The sequence below is a fragment of the Rhododendron vialii genome, chromosome 13a (assembly GCF_030253575.1).
Source record: "Rhododendron vialii isolate Sample 1 chromosome 13a, ASM3025357v1".
NCBI lineage: Eukaryota > Viridiplantae > Streptophyta > Magnoliopsida > Ericales > Ericaceae > Rhododendron > Rhododendron vialii.
The window spans coordinates 27,033,019-27,055,613 of NC_080569.1; the positions used below are offsets into that span (position 1 = coordinate 27,033,019).

At 38.3% G+C, this 22,595-nt stretch overlaps 2 protein-coding genes and 1 long non-coding RNA gene across 3 annotated transcripts; all 3 read right to left on the minus strand.

Annotated features, from left to right (window-relative positions):
* Nucleotides 1-2,229: 2,229 nt before the first annotated feature.
* Nucleotides 2,230-5,617, minus strand: LOC131313480 (uncharacterized). The gene is made up of 2 exons (XR_009196209.1): nucleotides 5,109-5,617; nucleotides 2,230-2,546 (listed from the first exon to the last, which is right to left on the minus strand). It is a non-coding gene; the product is annotated as an uncharacterized LOC131313480 (long non-coding RNA).
* A 5,050-nt stretch (nucleotides 5,618-10,667) lies between these two features.
* Nucleotides 10,668-15,992, minus strand: LOC131313481 (protein DEHYDRATION-INDUCED 19 homolog 4-like). Its single transcript, XM_058341801.1, has 5 exons — nucleotides 15,529-15,992; nucleotides 15,290-15,429; nucleotides 12,689-12,766; nucleotides 12,034-12,317; nucleotides 10,668-11,033 (listed from the first exon to the last, which is right to left on the minus strand). The coding sequence occupies exons 1-5, from the start codon at nucleotides 15,611-15,613 to the stop codon at nucleotides 10,925-10,927; spliced, it is 696 nt and encodes a 231-aa protein (XP_058197784.1). The 5' UTR covers nucleotides 15,614-15,992; the 3' UTR covers nucleotides 10,668-10,924.
* A 1,406-nt stretch (nucleotides 15,993-17,398) lies between these two features.
* Nucleotides 17,399-20,054, minus strand: LOC131313482 (uncharacterized). Its single transcript, XM_058341802.1, has 3 exons — nucleotides 19,797-20,054; nucleotides 18,395-18,559; nucleotides 17,399-17,850 (listed from the first exon to the last, which is right to left on the minus strand). The coding sequence occupies exons 1-3, from the start codon at nucleotides 19,806-19,808 to the stop codon at nucleotides 17,602-17,604; spliced, it is 426 nt and encodes a 141-aa protein (XP_058197785.1). The 5' UTR covers nucleotides 19,809-20,054; the 3' UTR covers nucleotides 17,399-17,601.
* Between the last annotated feature and the right edge of the window lie 2,541 nt (nucleotides 20,055-22,595).

Consider the following 22,595-nt stretch of genomic DNA (forward strand, 5'->3'; position numbering starts at 1 on the left):
CTGTATGGCGACAGCTGAAAGATAATACTCAAACGTAACACTGCCTTTAGTCCTCGCAAGAACATGAGCCGTCTCTGAAATGGTGGAACCGATTGTCGTCCCTAACGATGATCTCCCTTGAATGAATTTTACGATTAATGAACTTGAACGCGGTATGGCAACAGAAGCAGACTCGAAAATTCTCCTTAATTGATCATAATTGTAGCTCCTTGCTAGGTGGCAATGAGCCCAAAAGCCACTGCAAGTTTCCCACTTTGTTCAACATCGCGAAGGTCCATCTCCAGCATAGAAACATGCTAAAACGGCAACGCTAAAGCGTGCCGGATTTAGGTCCTCATTGCAGCTTGCTTGGAGCATTCTTCCTCTTCAAAGGTACGTACATCGATCTTAGTGTTTAGTATATAAGGTGAGCACAAAAAAATGTAACTCCCTCCGTCTCATACTGCTTGTCATGTATGAGGAATCCAACTTTAGGGGGACATGTGATTAATGCATGCCTCCCTAGAAAGTTTGATTAGATTTTCAATGTTATCCTTCATTCTCTTCATTGATAACTATTTTTAATCATCAATAAGTTATTTTTTTTGTAAAATTTACACATTTTTGGTTTGACTTTTTAAGAACTACAAACATTTTGGGACATTCCAAAATGAAATACATGACCAACAATATGGGACAGAGAGAGTGGTATTTATGTCACCCCTGACTTAATTTTTTAGAGTCACTCCTCTCTTAAAGAACGTGATAGCGTTCTAAATATCAACCATATGAGGTACCGATTCACATTTCAATTTCGCAAAATCCCTGTACATGGCTTGAAGAGGCCTATACCAGTCATCAGAAGGCAAAAGGCAAATCGACAGGGTCGAATCCGATGGCGGAGACATGATTTGAATTTGGGTTGCGCTGTATGATGAAAGTCCACTTACATTGTTGAATGCTTTTGTAAAAAAATATGAAGCAAGGTTAAGTGTAAAGTCACGTTTTGTCCTGAGCTCGGTCTTTCTTTGTTAGGAAAGAATAAAGGGCTTGATGCAATTCTACTGTATTTTTTGTATGAAATCATTGGGACATTTCTTTTTATGATCCAAACAATTTATTTTCAAACGACTATTTTTTCAGAACTCAGATACTAATAAGTGCCTAATCGACTCCATTACAGCAAATTCTTTTTGAAACCCCCCCTCCATGAAGCACCACCTCTGGTCCAACCTTGGTTTTATCATTTGAAGTCCGATACATCTCCATTATGTTACCTCATCAACCCGCCGCGTAATGAGCCCGAAGTCAACGCAAATGCTCGTCAAACGTAACGGACTCTTGCCCGCCAACTCTGCAAAATCATGAAAAATGCCCCATGCCAAGCTAAAAAAACTGAGACCCCAGTGCAATATCCAGTATCATAGTTGGAAAATGCAATGTCAAGTATCGATTTACAGAGCTGGTATTGTTCCAGATGAAACCTACCCATTTTCAAAAGTAGGTGAAACTGGTAAGATTTGCTTCACCAGCTAATCAAAATCATTTTTCTTGCTCAGGCCGAGAGATGGATCTGGGGGGTGAAAAGGAGTTTTTTTTAAATATGTTTTATCCCCTAAACTATGCCCCTTTTGTCTCATTCATCCGTAAACTACAAAAATCACCTATCTTATCCCTCAACTTCACCTATTTCATCCCTCAACTTTCTGATTGGAACCAATTTAGTATACCATTAACGGATTCCCCAATTTGGACGGAAAAGTCAACGGGTTCCCCAATTTTGTCTAACATTTCATCCACTAAACTATGCTCCGTTTTTCTATTCGTCCTTAAACTATACTCCATTTGTCTACTTCGTTTTTAAAATATACTCCGTTTGGACCGTTTGTCTATTCCATCAACTATTAGTCCAAATTGGTTCCAATCAAAAAGTTGAGGGATGAAATATGTAATTTTTGTAGTTTAAGGACCAAGTAGAAAAACGGAGCATAGATTAGGGGATAAAAACATAACAAAAAAAACTCGATTAAAAACAGAGAAAGGGAATACAAGTCATTTAGATAAATTAGATCATACTCCATAATTTGTAATAACTAGGTTTTAAATAGCGGTATTGGAAAACATAACGGTATCGGTGATACGGCCATATATTGGCTGATATTGGACCGCACCGGACAATACGTAAGTAAATATCAGTATCCGGATGTCCAAAATCCCGTTATGTAACAATAGATACAATACAAAACGCCCTTTTGTTTAAAACCCTGGAACTTATAAAGCAAAAATTAGATGCCATACAATGTTTCGAGCCAAGGGTGTGAAATAAGTACATTACTCTTGAGCTTAAGAGATGGAACAAGTACAGCTTGGTTCCAACATGATGTCATTGATGGTTTCCTTCCATTTTATTCTGTGTTATATTTTCTAGCAATGCTATAAATTGCCTTAAAAATTAGGACAACTATTTGCAGATGCGCTTCGGCAGGTCCAAGCTAGCTAGCTCTCTACCCGGTCCATCGCGAGGAGATCATCCCTGCCCTTTCTATCATCCAATGAATCCCAAGAAACTGCAGCCCAGAAAAGCAAAATACATGTGAAAATATGCAGATAGGTTACTTTAGGCATCACTTTAAACACGAATGTACGACTGCACATGACATCTACCATAGCCAAGGCCAACAAGAACACGGTACTTACGCATGATTAATGAATTACAAACCGAAAGAACCACACCAGTCAGTCAAAACAACACCAGTTTCCCACCTTCCAGAAATATCTACCTCCCTCCCTCCCGTGGTTGACACTTGATATTCAATCCAATTTAGTTTGTACCGAATTCCCATTCAATTCGAATATGAGGCCATAGCTGTATGATTCATGCAACAGCTACATGAATATATATACGTAAATATGTGTATACAACTATACATGTATATCCCCAAAGATCGATTCGCCTCGGTGTCATCTCTCTTTTTCGGTGACGATGAACTCCTCCAAGACGGGGTCACCCTGGACACCAACTTCCAGGTTAACCCTAGATACCAGGAACCACCCAAAAAGTGATGTTTTCCAGTGTCATCTCCCTTTCAAAGTTTCTCATATGTTTTATTTCTAGACAACAGAAAGTTGCTAGTTGATTAAGGTATAAAACTAGAAATCTATTTTGTTGTATTCTGTCGGACTTTTTTTTTTTTTTTTCCCCTTTGTTTTAACTTATTTCCGACATAAATCTTTGTTTCTGATCAAAGAAAGACATATAACAATGTAGGGAATAATTGAGATAATGATTACTTAAATTCACATAAAGAAATGAAGTACAGTAGTAATTAAAATCATTTGAAGAATAATAAAGCAATAAATACAATGTTGCGTCACATCAATAAAATTGATCTTATCCACAAATGAATCCACCTCGTTAACAAGTCATGGCAATCTACTCCACAAAGAAATAGAGACGCAAATTATGTACTACATATAAGGTATACTGTACCTACGTTGACCCAGGAGGAGAAACTTTTATGTATCACCGGCATACATGGGGTTTGGTATCTCCTTCGGAAAGTTTCTAATTTTTCGGTCATTTTTCGATCACATTTGGATGATCGGTTCCGTTCATTTTGTAGAGTTCGGCAAGAATGTTAATCATACAGAAATAGTGTTTATCGGACTTTCATAAATACATGATCGGCACATGTGAAAATTGAAGAGAAAACTAAAACTGGGTTTCGATTCAGTGTGTTTTTGGACCCAATTTTGGTTATTTTTTTTGCAATTTTCATGTGTGCCGATCATATATCTGCTAAAGTCCGATGAACACGATTTTTTATATGATTATAGTTCTCGCCAAACTCTACATAATGAACGGAGCCGATCATGCAAATGTGATCAAAAAATGGCCGAAAATTTAGAAACTCACCGGAGGGGATACCAACTACCCTTGTATACCGGGGATACATAAAAGTTTCTCGACCCAGGAGTTGGCCTATTGTCAAGATTATTGTCAAGAACCGAGACTTATAGATTTTCTTCTCTTTTTAAGTCTCATATTCGAAACTTCTTAGATGCTATCAAGAGGATTAGTCCGTATGGGAATTTTCTGTGTTTCTAAATGAGCCCACATTTGTGGATGGTGGAACTAGTTTCTAAGAATCCGTCGGTGTTGCATAAGTTGTCACCGACACCCTGAATTATAAATTATAAATAGAATACAATATAGGCTGCGGGTTGGATGTATTTTGTGGTTGGTGGACCTATTATTGATATTTGTCAACAGGAAAAGGTCCAAATTTGTATTAAAAGCTACTTAAGTAACAAGCCAAGAAAAATCAGCAAATCATGATTAAGCTCTAACCACACCTAAAGTTTCCAAGTTTTTTAAGACAAGAACCAAATTAAAAGTTTCCAATTCAAATTATGAACTCTTAAAACACTAAAGGCCCCGTTCCGCTAAGGTAAAATAAGTACTTATTTGAAAAATACTAAGTAAAATGAGTTAGCAGAATTGGGGCCTAACTGCGCTGATTTCATGACTTATTTGGAGAGAAATTACTCAATTCCCATACAGGAAATAATAATATTTCTCCACGCTGACCACAAAAGGAACCGAAAGGGTCCTGATAACCATCACCTGATGGGCGATGGATAATAAGCAAATAATGAAAAATGAATTTGGAATTTAAAACACATTTCATGACTATTAATGCACTTTCACACAGTTCAATATATTTTTCTTGAATGTGATGCATGTTTTATGGAGTAATTAAAAAGGAAATGAGGGGGAAAGTTAAAGAGAAATTAGGATGAAAGTTGCATTTGTTTTTGAGATTTTCTCTTCTCTTTCATTAAGAACCAAACAAGAAAAGGGATTTATTTATTTTTTATTTTTGAAAATCTCTCTTCCTTTGCGCAAGTTCCAGACAGAGCCTGAAATTTAGTTTCTAGGGAAAAGAGTTGAATCAAACAATTTTGGCAGGAAACAACAGATTTGAGGACAAGAAGCCATAAATTGATTGCATAGAAAAAAACAGAGAAAAGTTTAAGAATAACCGAAAAAAAGAAGCATTGGAACAGAGTCAAAGGACCAAATTCAGAAGAAATTGGTGAGAGAGAGAGAAAGAGAGAGAGAGTACCTGAGAGATCGAAAGGCGAAGTGAGAGGAGATAGCGTGGAAGAAGAAATTGGCTCCGTGAAGGAACACCACAATTCCCGTGCAACTCAGCAGAAAGAACTCTACTACCATCTTAATTAATTACGTCTCTCTCTCTCTCAAAATCTAATCCGACACAAACACCCAAACAACAAAACCCAGCAAAATTTCCAGATTAAAATGTGGAAAACCAATGACCGGAGTGGTAGTACTTATGATCTGACCGACATGAGAAACGCAAGACTTTATATAGAGATTGCACAGGGAGGGGAGGAAAGGAGAAAGTACGACCAAAGATAAGGAGTAAATAATACAAGTAGTCCCTATACGTTAGTACCTGTGTCACTTTGGGCCTTGTACTCTCAGTTGCGTCAAATTTAACCTTAAAAACTTCAAATGTACTAACTTGGTCCATTAGGAACTAGTACCTTTCAAACGCCAAGTAGTGTGTTGAACCCAAGCTGACTTTGGTAGTCACTATCAGCCTCTTCATCAGTGACCCATTACTGCCACTTTCGACAGCAACCACTAATGTCTCTCCTTTTTCCAACTCCCTTAGACACAATCACCTCTCTCTTCCACACACCCATTTGCCACCATCATTGAATACCGCTAATGCACTGAGCATGAGAGATTTAACATATCCAATGTTGTATTATCGAGTGTGGTTGCCCATGTGGAGAACCTTGTTCCAAAACAAAGCACTACTTTATTTGTTTATAATTACATCTCAAGGTTGTTTACCATATTGATAAAAACCGAGACAACCATTGTAGTATCTACGATGAAAAGACCCAATATCTAAACTCGTCTATAGAGACCCACCATTTCACATTTTTTTAAGAAGTTACTCCCAATGTGAAAACAATCTATGGGTTGGAATTAGGTAGGCAACGAAAGGGCTCCCAATGGAAAAGAGGCGCCATGTGAACGGAGTTATAGGTGGTAATAATGGTGTATAATGGCGGTGGATGGTAGAAGAATGGGGGATTTAGTGACAAGGGAGTTTATTGAGTGTGAACTTGATAAATTTAATGGGGTGAGCTCAAATAATGGGAATATACTACTTTGTCCATAATGGGTAATCACATAACACTCATGAGAATTTACCATCCACATAATTAACCAATTACCTTTTTTAATGGGACAAAATTAGTGCAAAGTTTAAAACTTTTCAATTGAAGTTACAATTACCAAAGTGACACATGGTCTAAATTATAGGGACTCCTGGGATAATTTCCCCAAAGAGAAAATTCTTAAGTTATGATGCCTAGGGTACAAATGGAGCTACTCAACCCTGGTTTGAACATTAGTTTTGTGCGTGAGTATATGGTGCCCATTTTTTTTGGGGGTGAAACTCGAAAGTATATGGTGTCTATCATTGAGCAATCCATCCATCCACTCTAGTCGCTATAATCTTATTTGAGAGCATCGTATCGTATTTTCGTATAACTAGTGAATTCATTCTACTAAAAAATTGCCCCAGGTCTCATGACCCAAGGCCTCAAATTCTTCAATTTACCGCTTGTTTTTAGTTTTGACCTTTTTAATTTATCTGGCTTTTTTATCTGGACTTAAAAAAGAACTTTTCAATATACCATTTATCCACCTAAAAATGAGACGTGGTTTGCCCCAGTAACTGATTTTGCTTCTCAAAAAATCTAGGTACACAATCATCCAAACACAACATCATTCACATTCTCTCACATTGTCCATGCCAAGCTCTTTATTTCAATGAGAAAGAAAAGAATAATCTTGGCTTTATACTCCCCTCACAAAAAGAAAAAAACAAATCCCATGATATCTATATACTATATATATCTTGGTTGAATCTCATTTTTAGTAAAATACTTCTATTTCTTCTTAACCTTTTCTTGGTATATATGTGACTATGGGAGTGAGAGTACTCTATCTGATAGTAGTGAGTACTCTCACTGATAGTGACCCAACCACCGATACCTTAATTTGTGCGATCAGTGATGATGCAACCCCACCGACAGACTGTTGTGTGGTCTCTGCACCCGCCGCCACCACCTCCACCTTCACCCCCACTACCTTGTTCCTCTCGTGTCCTTTCTTTTTCTTTGTTTGGCTGTGGTTTTTTTATTTCATCATCTCATTGAAAACTAAGAAGATAAGAAGATATATACTCCTGTAGTACTAGGATATAATTGAGCCATTGACTTCCATCATCCTGTAGCATCAATGCGATCACCTAATGGGCATGCTCGGGAGCGTGCACGAAAGCGGGAGTAGAGCTGCTGAACGAACCAAGCTATTCGAGTTTGAACTCGTGTCGTTCGTTAAAAATTTGTTCAAGATTGGTTTGTTATTATGTGAACAAGCCAAGCTTGAACATTTTTTTGAAGCTCGTTAAGATTTCAAGCCAAGTTTGAACAAGATACTACTTGGCTAGCTCGTTCGGCTTAATTATGTATAAAAAAATTCAAGCTACTTGAGATCAATTTGTATTTGTCTTAATTAAAACTTGTTTGCGATGGCTCGTCATACAAATAAGCTAAAACTCAAAATATATTTTTGAAACTCCTTGTGTTATCAAACCAAGTTTGATCAACTACTAGCTTAACTCGTTTGATTTGTTTATCACCTCTAATGACGCAACAAAATTAACAAGAGAATAGTTGCGTACTAATCTGCGTACTAATCCAAACGAGGGTAAAACTCAATGGAATTGACTTGTTTATCACCCCTAACGACGCAACGCCAAAAAAAAAAAAAAACTTCAGCCCATTTCGTTTTGGCCTGATCCGAACTTGTCCAAAAAGTGAACTCTACTTCAACGTGAGTGAAATTTTTTTTATCGGAAAATTATGTGACCTAGATCTGACCGATTCCCAGTAATGTCATGCCACGTCAATTTTAAGAAAATTTGGATTTTTTCCAAATTATCAGAACGGAACAAATTAGTAAATAAAATGATCCTCATTGATATTCAGCTACCTACCCACCCGACAAAATTATCCCGATATAACAAAAGGTAAATAACTCTTGGTCTCACTTAAAGTCTGGATGTACCTATTTTAATTTTGTACCGTAGAAGAATTGCTATTTCCAACTTAGTTCTCTTGAACTTAATATAAACTTTACTTAAATTTAAAAATTGTTCTTATTTAAATTTTTTTCGCATTTGTTAGTTTTGTGTCAAACTTTTGTGGGTTATTGATTCGTCTCGACTAGAGGAATCGGAAAAGTAAAATTTTAGCACTTTTACCCAAGTATTTTGAGAAATAATTATTTTTTAGCAAAAAAATGTAAACTTAGCTTAAATCTGAAAGTTGTCCTTGTTTGAATTTTTTTTGCATTTGTTAATTTTTCGCTAAACTTTTGTGGATTATTGATTTGTCTCGACGAGAGGAATCGAAAAAGTAAAATTTTGGCACTTTTACCCAAGTATTTTGAGAAATAACCATTTTTTGTGCCAAAATTTTACTTTTCCGATTCTACTCTTCGAGACGAGTAAATAAAACACAAAAGTTTGGCGCGAAACTAACAAATACAAAAAAAATTCAAATAAAGACAAAATTGACAGATTTAAGTGTAGTTCAAGAGAATGGGGCCTTAGACATTCTGCATTCTCATGAACTTAACTTAAATCTGAAAGTTTTGTTCTTATTTAAATTTATTTCGCATTTGTTAGTTTTTTGACAAACTTTTGTGAGTTATTGATTCATCTCAGCGGAAAGAATCGGAAAAGTAATTTTTTTTTTTTTACTTTTACCTAAGTATTTTGAGAAATAACCATTTTTTAGGCTAAAAATTTGGCGCAAAACTAACAAATACGAAAAAAATTCAAATAAGAACAAAACTTTGACTTAAGTTTAACTTGACTTTGAAATTTAAGTTAAGTTAAAAGAGAAATCAGTATGGTTGTATATAGTAATGCCACGTCATAAATTGTTGATTCCACGCAATAGCAATTGTGTTTAATACGGAGTAATTCAAAAGAAAATGCTTCCGAGATAAGAAATACTAATATAGCAATCATTCTACTACCACACTCAACTACATACCCAATCACACACTCACACTCATAATAGGGGTAGAGCCTGCTCATACTACACACCCAATGTGTGTAGGACTCACCCCTACTGTGAGTGTGGATGTGTAGTTAGGTGTGGTGTTAGAATTATTGATAATATAGACCCTGCTCATGGATCCGGAGACCAGAAGTGAGAAAAGTCACTACAATAGACCCTGCTCATGGATTTGGAGATCCAGTGGTGAGCAAAGTCACTACAAAGTTACAATGAGCATCTTAGCCATCAATACAAATAATTGACGATCTGGACTTAAAACAAACTCTTTCATGGAAATTATTATTATTTTTTTAATCCGGGCTATTGAAAACACATTTGGACGGCTGAAATTGCTCACTGCATCAGTATATCTATACCGGTTCCGGTTGGAATTCTGTGAATCAAGAAAAGACATAGCCGTCAATGCTTGAGAATATCTCTTACTATATAAGAGTGTGTGTGTACACACACACACAACTGGAGTAGTGTGGATTGAAATTAAAGTATGTACGGATAGATGGTTATTAGCGAAAACGTACCTCCAGTGAGATTTTGAGAGAGCAACAAGATATCATTTGAATGATAATGGTAATGGTAATGGTGGAGATCTACTCCAGTTGACAATGAAGTGCTGGAGTTGAGCACTCATTCAGAAATTCCATGACTACTCCAGCTGTGAAACTGTTCCTCAGCTAATTTTTAATCTATTCAATTTGTAAGGTTTTCATGTTTCAACACGTGGTGTTGCCGAGCGGCATCTCTGTAAAGCGATGCCAAGTGGTCGATCCAGCCGTTCATCTAAGCCATCGATTGTCGAGATGAACGGTCGGATTGACCGCTCTGCACTCACTTTGCAAGGGGGGCTTGGCGCATCCCACATCCCACCTCTCGACTCCTCCAAACGAGAAATTATTAATTGTTCTTGGAGCATCGCCACGTGATAATACTCTAAGGGTCTCCACCATCACATATTCACATGAATGTGCGGTAGTAAAAGCTCCTAGAATACCACGTGGCGGTTTTTCAAGAGCATTGAATAATCACCCCTTCCAAATTACGTGAATATGTGCTGGTAATAGCCCTAACACACCACGTGACGGTATTTCAGGAACACTCAATAATCACCCCTCAAAATTTTCATCATGGGAACAGCTGAGAAGAATGATGCCAACAAATCCCACTTTAGTCGAAGAAAATGAAAGCAAAGAAAATACAGGAGCAATTTCTACCCAGGGGGAATAGGTCCTAGACCTATTCCCCCCTTCTGGCTCTATCCTTAATAGAAATGCAAAGGAGTCAAGCCGGGCTTTGTAGTGTTCCTCGGCTCGATTCATTTACTAAACAAAGCCTCTATGAACAAAACAAGCCAAACTCGGAGTGTTCGAGGCCATAACAGGCCGAGCCTCGAACAAGTAGCTTGGTTCATTTGCAGCCCAAGGAGCAAGGGCCATATGAAGCAAAAGGAAACAAAGAGACATAACAAATCACACTCCAACTCCAAATCATAACAAATATTCTCTAATGATTCAAGAAAGGATGTTAAATTTTACAGCTTTAGTGGAGTAATACATAACAACAGGAAATTTATGAGTAAGCAATTTGGCTAATGCTGCTGCTACAATTACAACACTAAAAATGAGGCAGGTATTTGGTAGCTGAAAATTGTGAAATCTTACATTAACAACAGAAACTGCCTCTTATCGGGATTACTGAATAAGTTAATTTCAACATTATTTTGTTTTTGGAACTTAAAACTGCTCCGCTAGTCACCTAGTAGAGTTGAGACTAGAAGATCCTGGAGAAATACAGCTCTTCCAGAAGCCTGTCTCCTCCTTTTCTCCCGCTCTTCTTTGCTCAGTGACGGATCCAAACTGCAGAGAAAGAGAGAGAGAGGTTGAAAAAATACTTAACAGAGAAGGGTTACAGCTGCTCTGTGCAAATCATCAAAATAATGGTTTTGCATAAACTTGTTTTGTATCAGATGATTTTCAATAGGAGAGTGGCTAACAAGGTCCCTGATGTACTTTCAAAGACATTCAATGAACATGAAGTTTCTTCAGAAAGATGGTATGTTTACCCAAGTAATGGCAGAAATACCGAATAAGTCTAAACTAAGATGACCACAAATTAATCCATTAAAAAAGTGACATGTTTCCTAAACTCGTAGAAGAACTCTATTTGTCAGAACACCAGATCGGAGGATAGTACCTGAAATCTTAAAGATGCGGATCTCTCCTAAAAGTTTACAAATATCAAAATCTTTTATGAACTCGATCCTGACTACTTGCACCATACTCCAACCTTTATAGTCCAAATTTTACCATCATGTGACCTTCCATCCTCTAAATGCAAATTAATTGATAACAAGCCATTTTTCCTTTTCGGGATCATTTTTAAAGTTTTTGGGACTAGTTTTCAGTCGTTACTTAACATTTTATTAGACCTCAGGTTGGGGAGGTCTTGGTTTCAGTGGGCCTGTTTAAATTTGTTTTCCCATTCTCATTTATCTTTCCCAGCATGTTTGGATGTTTGCATCAGCACATGTGAGACACAGTTGACGTGAGGGAGAATGCTTTTTCTTTTCCAGTAAAACCAAACAGAACTCAAAACAGGAATCTCATGTGGCAACACAGGCAAAGGAAACTGAAATCTAGGATCTTTAACTATTCAATAGCTTAGGTTGATGTGCATTTTTGGGCCATTCTCCAACGGCTTAAGCTTTTGGAACAATTGGCAATAGAGCAAAGGACCCTATGTGTAGCGCATGGGTGTGGTGAAAACAACTTGTAGATGTAAACAGGTTGAAGAGTACCTAGGGTGCTTAAAAACGAATAAGACTGTTCTATGATAAAAAGAAAATTGATCCGCTACCTTGCTTTCCATATAGGTGAGGAGTTCACACGCTTAGTAGAACCGTCCTCAGCACACGATAGCACGGATTTTGAAATATCTTCCGATTCAGATGCAGGGAAATTCAAAATAAGAGAAGAAAGGAATGGATCAGTGGCGGCATTAGTTGAATTTGCATTGCTTGACCGGTATCCACTGCCTCCCAGAAGCACCTGCAGATGGGCCTCACGAAGATCCCTTCCAAGGAGGGAGAGTGCCTGACTGTTGGGAATCGCAACTCTACGTAATCTGCGACGTCTCTGCAAGTAGTATTCCATCAAAGAAAATCTAGGAGCTGAACATAGATCTAAAGCTAACTGCTATTTTATATAGACACAAATATAGGAGTTTGGTGCAAGCATATGTCCAAGTGTCTGATTCATATTATTTTAATCTCAAGGACACGGGAACATGGCTAAATATTTATTATATTATGTGTACTTCTTGATTGTGCAGGGAAAATTTGTGTTCACAAGGTGCTAAAGAGCATGTCGGACACATCTTATAGCATCATGACGGTGGAATATCCGATGCCAGTATTCTAAAAAAACCTGAGAAGTCTTGTAATGCTATGTTTTTAGCACTCTTTAACCCAGAATGAGGAAAGAATAAACAGAAATAACATTTCAAAGGATATCTTGAATAAATTCCCATGTTGCAGAGTGATATGACTTAGCATGTCCCTTGGAACTCTTACAGAGCAAACGGGGCAAACCTGAAAGGAAAGATGAATGCAGTGTGAGATTCCTGTACAAGTTTGGTTTGACAAATAAACTAAATTAAATACTAAAGGCAAGCATTTTAAACAAATACACCCTATGATCAATCAAGACATTCACTTCTCTCTCATTTTCTCTCCTTTTGTTTCAACTTTTCCCTATCGGATGAAACGCTTTCAATTCCATTTCAACCCTTTTGAACTAGTGCAACTGTATTGAAATGCTTTCGATTCCATTTCACCTTCTCCTTTGTTTCAATTTTGTACTCCTATTAGGTAACAAACAAATTGAAACAAAGGCTTCCAACCTGATTAAGTCATCCTTTAAGAACATTGTACAAACGTGACCATCTTAGAAAAGACCACTATACAATGTAATAGAAGTTTGCCTTGGAGAAGTTAGAGACAAAGTGCCAAGACAATTTCAATCATATGCCCGTGCTTACCTCTTTATTTAGGAGAAGAAGTGATCACAAGCAACAAAAAGATGAATAAATACTCGGCAAGCCAAGAGGGAAGAAACAGGTAAGCATGAAGAATTGTTTGCCTTCAAGGATGTTGGACCAAATGCATTCCATTACCAAGAGATGCAGAGAAAATTTTACCATCAGCGTGTTCAAGAGGGGGTGGGGAACTGAGGGACGTTTGTCAGGCGATCAAGCTGAGAGATGTTGGATGACTTATGAAGTGATCACAACAAAGAAGATATGCACACAATATAAAGAGTCAAGTCAAGGTTGGGAGTTTGTATACTGGCCAGCCGCCAACCTCTCCGAAAATAGTTGAAAGGAAGGTTGTTGAAAGGCATTGACCGAGGAGAAAAAGTGCTCCAGACTATTTTGTTAGCAAAATAGAGCTTATGCAGCAATTACACAAGACTGGAAGTTTTTATGGCAATTTATGATATCGTTGTATTGTCAAACGCCTATTTAGTGTTTCACCAAATAAGGCCTCTTGTTATTCCCCTGGACTTATCCATATTAAGCCACTATCATGGTCTTATTCCTACCGTTCCTTATTGTTTGTCACTTTGTCCATCTTCGGTAGTTGGGCCTTCGATCAACCAGATCAAAAAATCATGTATTTCTGTGATCAATTAGTCATTTTTCTTACACAATTCATAAGCCTTTTTCAAACTTGTGTACCATGATGCATGAGAACCCCACGCGAAAGACAAGGAAGTGATATTCCCTCTGTCCCTTATATGGCTTTAATTTTCTAAAGTAAATCCTTTTGCCTATTGAACTCTCTGCTTTGAGAAAAGACTTATATCTGCAGAACTTCAACTGTTATATCTTTCAACTAGTATACTTTATTTTCAACCAATATGAGGATTTCAGTCACCACAACATCCATATTACTTCTCCATTTCATGTGGTCTGTCATGTTACCAAGTTAAATAGATATCCTCATCTGCAACGTTGCAACCAATAGGATAGTCAAATATGATATCCATATATCCATTCAAAAACCCCCTTCTTCTTTTTTTGGTCAAGCGGAAAATACCATGCTATTTGAAATTCACTTACTAGTCTCAGTTTTGAAAAATAAATATGTCCGAAATTCACAACCTGCTAACCTACTCCCTCTGTGATTTCTATTTTGTCCCACCAACAAAAAGTAGTTCACATAACACCTTAATGTGAGGTCAGATTGGGAATACAAAATACATCTCCAAATGTAGTAGAGCTACCTTGTAAACCTAGGTTATAGCCTATCTTCCTATGTATGACCGACGGACCAACCAAACACAAAGATAGCGACCCCCCCCCCCCCCCCCCCCCCCCCCCCCACATACCAAACCAGGTAAAACTATTCTTTTTCACTTAATACTTGAAATACTAGGCCAAGGGGAGCCTCAATTCACTTGGCCCAATATGGTACAAAGGATATGAATTTCTTAAACGTAAGCAAACACACAGCCGGTCACAAACGACTTGGCGGAAAAGTGAAATCAGGTTCGTGTTGATTGGTACAAGGTTTTTACTGGCTTGGTCTCAACTTGATAACCTATACCCACTATACGGAAAATGAAAAACGTAAAAAAAGATTGACAGAATCAAGCCAGACCTAAAGGATCACTTAGCACACCAGGGTTTAGAAAATTTATTACTAACACTTTCCACAAATAGATCGGATCAGATGAATTCAGACAATCAGCAGCACAAACAAGATCACAAATTTCCAACAAAAGATGCAAACTTGAGCATAACCCAACAGGGAAAACAATGGTAAATACAAAAAATGATGAAAATCTTGTCCAATTTTTAAGTTCCCGTTTTGCGGACAGGACAAATATTTTGGGCTGGAGGTAGTAACATTTTCCACAAATAGATAAGATCAGATGCATTCAGGCAATCAGCACCAAAAAGATCACAACTTTCCATCAAATGATGCAAACTTGATCATAACCCAACAAGGAAAACAATAGTAAACACTAAAAATTGATGAAAAAACAATCACATCATTTACGACATACATCCGTGCGTTGTCGTACACCACGTTTAAAGAGAAACTCACGGCGGATTTGGACTCGAACGAGTGCTCATCCTCTAGGTGGGAGCAGAGGGACGCGATGTCGAAGTCCTCGTAACAGTACGGACACGGGAAATCGGGTCGGACCTCATCCTCAACCTCGAAATCGTCGATGTTCAGCCGATCTGAAAAAACATTAAAAAAAAAAAATACACCGCCAAATTAGTCAAACAAAAAGAAAACGTTTTGGGAAACCATTTACGGATAGATCAAAGGAAACGGACCCAGTTGGGAGGTGTTGTGGTGGCTCTGCAACGTGAATTGGCGCTTGGCGGCGGCCAGGCGGGAGGTCCAGAAATCTGAATCCATCTAGAGAGAGAAGGAGAAGGGGAGAGAGAGTTTGGAGGTGGTTTTTTTTTTTTTTAATGTTGGGTTGTTTGTTTGGTGGTGGTTTTTTTTTTAAAGATTTTGGTTTAGATTTTCGAGAGGTTTTTTTTTTTAGACTTTTTCTTGGTTCGCCGTGTGCCAGGTTCCAGATGACTCGATGCGGAGAGAGAGACAGTGTGTGTGTGTCACTGTGTGTGAGAGAGAGAGAGATGTGGGGGAATTTTTACAGTATGTGGCCGTGCAATGACGACAAATGAGGTGAGAGGAGAGAGAGAGATTGTCGGATTATTTTGCTCCAGTGGTTTTTGCTTTTTTTGTGGTCTAAAATTACTCGTATACTAGTAGAAGTGCGGTGTTTTCTGTTTCATCAACGAGTATTGCTTACAGGATCCTATAAACAGACAATCAGGGACGTTGAAACGGTGGACGGAAATTTGTGTTAGCCTGCCAAGACCTGATTTTTCCATGTCGCCAATCATATGGAATATCTAGTGGTATTGGAGCATCGTCACGTATAATGTTTTGTAATTGTTTTTACTACACATTGTGCCGGAATTCTAATACAAAGTATGATCTTGGCTCAAACTAGAATGAATTGCGCTCTCAAGAAAGAAAAGAACTAAAATGAATTGAAAATGGTTTAGAACACTACGAGATGATGCTCTTTGAGCAATGAATAATCACTCTATTCTAAGACTCATCGTGCATGTTTCTTCGGCCTGAGAGGAAATGCATGTGCTCTAGTTTGACGGATAAAGAATTAGCTTGATGCAGACGGTGATTTTTCTATTCATCTCCACAACCGGATTGATGGGCTCTAACATGAAGGCTGATTTTTCATGATTTTTTTTTTTTGTATTTTGTATTTTTTTTTTCCTTGCATTTCCTTGGATTTTTTTTTATCCAATATTTGTTTGGACTTTACATCCTTTGTATCAGTTGTTTTAGTAATATATAACTGCATTCTACGATTTTTCAAGAAAATATTTTGTTTGTGTAATCATTGGTTCAAGTAATTGTGGTCGTAGCAAACCTCTTACGCCCAAACAGAAGGAGCTTGGTTTCACTTTTTTCTATTCTTACTGGTGATTTTTGCTCTTTTTTTCTGTCATTAACCTCTTTCACATGGTTTTCAGAATGAAACCAACAATTCAGTAGACATGCCTTATCATTTCCTTCCCAAAGGCCACACCCTGCCCCTCTTTCCCCCGGTCATTATACGAACTTCTGTTGATTCTAAGAGCTCAATGCTTAAACCAAGAGCCATTTGAAGCCATCGCCAATGATTTTTTGAAGGTTATCCCCCACCTTCTACTTTTTCGTTGAATTGGACATGAAAAATACAAGCAATTTGAGAGTCTGATCATTTTTTAACAATCAAGCAATCCAAGGTTGAGACATTACTGTCGGTGGTTGCGCTGGGGTGGTGTGGTGGCTGCGGTTGGTGGCTGTTGTTGGTGGCCGGTCTTGGAGGGGGACGATGGTTCTGTTGTAATCGGTAGGTTTAGGGTTTTTTCTTTTAGGTTCTGGACTTGGCCTAATAGGTGTTCTGGGGCTTGGTCTTTTAGGTGTGGGCTTGTCCCAATGGGTGTTTCCTTGGTTGACATCTTACCAATCTCAGATTTGGGTCTCGAATTGTTAGGCACAAGATTGTTTGTTCTCTTAGCTTTGTTTAGAGATATGATGCCGTCAAATCCTTGTTAAAAAGAAAAAAAAAAAGTAATCCAAGGTTGACCCTCTAGATCATCTTTACATCAAGACCTAGTCTTAGGGAAATCAAGAACCACCATTTCATACTTCAAAGAACTTTTGTCTAGACAATTTGCCCCTCTCCATATTATTCGAAAAGCATTCCAAGTAACAAGTGAATCACACTATGAATCAGCCATTTACAACGCATACAGGCGACAAAGTTTGTACATGAAGTATGCCTTGAACAAATGTCATCGAGACATTACTGTCGAACTCGCTCACCGGCTCGAGTTGCTTCTACTTCTGGTCATCTTCATTAAGATACTAACTAGTAGAGGAACACAAATTCCCCTACTAGACAATTCTTCAACTCGGTTCCCAGTTGCATCCGGGAACGATATCCTCTCTGATGTACTCTCATGTTGCTCAACGCTGCTTGTTCTTGGGAAGTACCCTCTGTCCTGTGGTTTAATTCCCATTAGCCGGCCCAGTGAAACGCTATGGTCTTGGAAGAAAGATGCTGTGGACTGCGCAAGCAGCAACATCATATACACTAATTAGATCGAAAGGCTTCAATATTTCAATCCTAATAAAGCAAAAATTCAAGGACAACAGAGATTTAACTTTCTTGTTGCCCACCGGAATCTACACAATGGTTAACTACCAATGCCCTAAAAAAAGACTAGCAGAATCCTTATTTCAAAGGCTGTGTTTGGATCATGGATTTTGTGGTGAGATTCAGAGAAACGAAAAGGATAGGCCGGGGGGCCAAAGAAGGAAAATTTCTCCTTCGCTTTGTCTTTTCCTTCCCCTTCTACAAAAGTTCCTCCACAAATCAATGATCCAATCATGGCCTCAATCTGTAAATCTCTCTAACAAATGGAAAATGGTTCTAAAATTTTCTACAGGAGACTAGCTTCAGTCTAATTAACCACCTCTAAATTGACAGATAATGCTAGAAGAGACGTTCTTTCTTGAAGTTGCCATTGACACGATTTTAGGGTGAAGGAGAAAGGGATGGAAATAAGTAGATAAGCGAAGAAACCGATAAGGTGATGAAGAACAACTTACCTCGGTTTCAAGGTTGGAGGACAAAAATGAAGAGAAACTGGATGAATGTGCATGTAAAGAGTACGGTTCTGCTTCTGCTGCAACAGGTTGTTGGCTCTCTGTCACTCTGAGTCTTAGGTTCAAGTTTCCCAATCCGAGAGGCCATCCGGTTGGCGTACCACGGTCCTGGGACAATCATCAACACATAGCAGCATGAAATTCGTCATGATCAGCTTGAACCCCCGAAAGTCACCCAAAATCCAAATCCAAAATCCTCAAAACGAACAGGCCCCAACTGGTAAAATTTACCACTCTTTGGTAAAAAATGTAAAACCACTGCAAGGCTTTCCACTGTTCTGGCAAAGAATTTTCCTGTTTTACGAAGTACCATTCTATTGGGACTAATTTAGGCGGTACTTTTTCACCTTGCATTGGCTAATTTTGATGAAAACCTGCGCGCATTAGGTCTGTTTTGAATTGTTTTTGCTTTCTTCGTTCTCACTTTCATTGTTCCCGCAAAAAATGAATGAAAAGTTTGAAAACAATCATCGTTTCTAAAACGGTTTCCAATTCTGCGCCAAAAGCAATTTTCATCAATTCGAAACAGTAACAAAAAGGCTACAAGGTGCAGGAGCCTCCCGTTGGCTGCTATAGGGTCTGGGAATGGGTTAGATGAACGCAATCTTACTCCCACAAGCGGAAAGGCTATTTTCACGACTCAAATATGTGACCGCCAAGTCAATCACATTGGGACAACCTTACGGTTGCACTCGGGCCGCCCTTTGCAGCAATAGCAATACCAAATGGGTATCAATTGCTATTCCATCTTTGTAATTGGCTTTAAGAGCAATAACATGGGTGAATGGTGATGGGTACCACAATAATTGTTGTATATGTAACAACTCCAGGGTTTCAGAAAGTAACTTTTAGAAACCTGTCCAAATTCTCTCTCTTTTTCAATCAATCAACAAACTGATTGTGGTATCACCCTCCAAAATAAAGAAAGGGGAAGGATTGGTCGCAGGTTCCCTGGTTTATTTTATCCCATTCAGTTTTATAGGACATAAAAAAACAAATCCTGGAATCGAAGTAATAAAAATTTGTGGGGTCTGAAACTTCTTAATTACTCCTAACTAATGTCACCAAACAAGAAATTTTCATAAACTACTCAAACCAAGCAAGTCGTATGAAACAATAAAACAACAGAGTAAATAACCAGAGATCATTCAATAGAATGAAACCCATGAAATTGAGGCAAGGCTGCGAGAGAAAAATCTCTTGTGAATTCCCAGTCCCAATGGTATGCCTTCAATCGGACCGGGGAAGAGAATACTCGAAGTGTGCATAAACTAGCTCGGACACCTGGCTGTCGAAAAAAGAAAGAGGAATAAAAGTACCCCGGGAAAAAAGTTGAGCTATTTACCTGTTCAACCATGGTGTAAGGAGGGATGGATTCCGCAGAGCAAATGGATGAATGAGGAGGAGGAGGAGGAGGAGGATGAAGATGGTGATCACAGATTGATTTTTCAAAGATGGGTAGTAATTGGTTTCGGAAAGACGAAGACCAATGATGAATAGGGAAGACTCCAAACTCTGAAGAAGCACTGTAGGCCACTGGGTCTTGGTCCCACCAAAGAGTTGAAGCCTCTACATCGCCATGGATCTCCTTCGTATACCACTTTTTCACTCAACAACTGAACACTAGCTAACAAAATTATACTTCTTTCGGTTGTGCACGATCCGGATCGGTTCGGATTCTTACGAATTCAATCCTAATTTGTGAGTCATGATTTTTAAAAAATATAATTCGTGTTCGAATCAAAAGTCTCACGGTCCGGTTTTAATCCAATCCGCGAGTTACGGATCGATTACGGTTTTAACCACGGATTAGAGTCTACCCACCTGCGTGTGGGTGTTCTTTCCTTAGAGGGCTTTTTCTTTCTTTTTTTGTCTCATAAACTCTCACAATTAATATAGTGTCCCAAATTTATATTTTATATTTTATATTTTATATCTGATGTAAAATAATCTCTTCCACCAATTTATAAAAAAAAAACCAAATAAAAAGTGAAAGTCTACTATCGGGTGATTATCAAACATCTCGTTACTGTATTTTTTCCACGCACGATATGATTGAAATTCTTACACGATGGCCGGTCAGATGTACCCAAATCGCACGGGTCAGGCTCCCATCCAGTGGGCTTTACTATCCAGTTCAGGTCAGTCGGTCATTTTTCCGAGAACGTCAATTTCAGTCAATGATCGGATTCGTTCATATTGTAGATCTCGTTGAGACGCATAATCATGTCAATCGGATATTGTTCAATACACTATCAGAACACATTTATTTTGAACAAATGGATGAGAGGGCTTCCAATCTTGTGTGGGTGTGTATTTTTTTCCGAAATAGATGTGTTCCGATGGTGCATTGAACGATATCCATTGGATATGATTTTTGAAATCATTATTCGTCTCAACAAGATCTACAATATTAACGGATCCGATCATTGAAAAAAACTGATGTTCACCAGAAAATAGCCGACTGGCTCAAACTGGACAATAAAGCCCACTGGATGGGAGCTTGTTGCACATAGATGCCGTGCCAGGCGTGCAACATTCTCAAAGTCACTCAGCTTGGGAGTCGGTGGGATGCTGGGGGGCTGCTGTCCCCTTAGGGGCAGCAGCGCGCTGCTATCCCAGAATTTGGGCCCATTCCGGTCTTGATCCAATAATCGGAAGCGTTCACTTCGTAGAGCTCGTTGAGTAGAACAACTATGCAAAAAATTAGCTTAATTGGATATCATTAAGTGTCTGATTGGAACCCATATAATTCTCGGTCCATGGGTTACAATGGATTTGACCTAGTGTTTCGGATCCATTCTTTTCAAGATATAAAGGTTCCGATCAGGCACTTAATGATATCCAATTAAGCTGATTTTTTACATAGTTGTTCTACTCGATGAGCTTTACGAAGTGAACGCTTTCGATTATCAAAGCAAGACCGGAGTAGACCCCAAATTTGGGGGTTAGCAGCTCCCAGCGTCCGAGTCATATTCTTGCTGTGCTAGATTTATTGCGCAACATTAACCCCAAATCCGAAGTTATTGACTTCAACCACCAAACCTTTTTTCCCTTAAATGGCGGAAGAGTCCTACAGCCAAGCTATTAAATGGACCCGACTGTATGTGCAATCCAAACCTTCGAAGAGTCAGCGCGACCAGTGGCGGACCAAGAATTTACCTCACGTGGAGGCACATTATAATAATATCTTTAAGCAAAAATCGAAATTAAGCGCAAAGGCACATGCTATGAAAAATTGAATTATAAATTTCATTCATTAGGTAAAAACTAAGTAAAGAAATGAAAGCCTAATTTTTCCAAACAATTAAGATATGTATTACGAACCTTATAAGAAAAGAATAAAAAGTCCTAAATTATGTAGCCCCAAATTAAAAATTATTTCAATAAAATGTTACTTTTGCCGTCCGAACCTTTAAGGGTAATTTTTTTTTATTAGGTCTTAGGCACTAAAAATCTTTGAATTGGCCCCGACTTCCAAAGTCTTGATATCCGTCCGAACCATTGGGACAACCCCAGGTGTGTTGAACCACCAAACTTGAAATCAACTTTCTGGCATCAGATCCGATATGGCTTTCATTTGGGGTTAACTAAAAAGAGTTACTAATGTTTAGTACCGATATGTAGGGTCAAGTGAGAGACAATCATTAGAGATTAAAGAATGATGGGTCCCTTGAGGGATCAGTAGTAGCAGAAGATAATTGATCGGTCAACAATTTGCTGAAAGACTGAAGTTATGGTTTTGATGTGCCCTAATTTTGGATTTATTCATTTCAAAAAAAAAAAAAAAAGGATTTATTAATGAAGGGACTAATATAATTAAGGTTGTCGGTTATTACCACCGTGGACTGCACGTAGTTTGACTCATCTTTAAATCTTGTTTTTTTGAGTTAGTTGTTGTCAGTTGAACTTTGAAATTGGCCCCTAAACAATAAACATATATTTTATCCGGACATCAGGAGTTGCAAACGAATCAAGTCGGGTTAATTTACTTAATGCTCTCATTAAACGAGCATAATCTAGCCGATAAAAAAAAAAAACGAGCATAGGGTATACAAACGAGTCGAGCTTTTGAGTATTGAGCTCGGCTCATTTACTAAACAAGACTAAAACTCGAGTTCGACCTCAGCTCGATTTCTTAAAG

Coding starts and splice junctions, on each gene's coding strand:
- LOC131313481 (XM_058341801.1), bottom strand. CDS start 15,613: ATGGATTCAGATTTCTGGACCTCCCGCCTGGCCGCCGCCAAGCGCCAA. Junction 15,430..15,528: donor CCACAACACCTCCCAACTGG/GTCCGTTTCCTT, acceptor ATGTTTTTTCAG/ATCGGCTGAACATCGACGAT. Junction 12,767..15,289: donor CGTTCGAGTCCAAATCCGCC/GTGAGTTTCTCT, acceptor CTTTCCTTTCAG/GTTTGCCCCGTTTGCTCTGT.
- LOC131313482 (XM_058341802.1), bottom strand. Junction 17,851..18,394: donor CCTCCAACCTTGAAACCGAG/GTAAGTTGTTCT, acceptor CTGCTTGCGCAG/TCCACAGCATCTTTCTTCCA.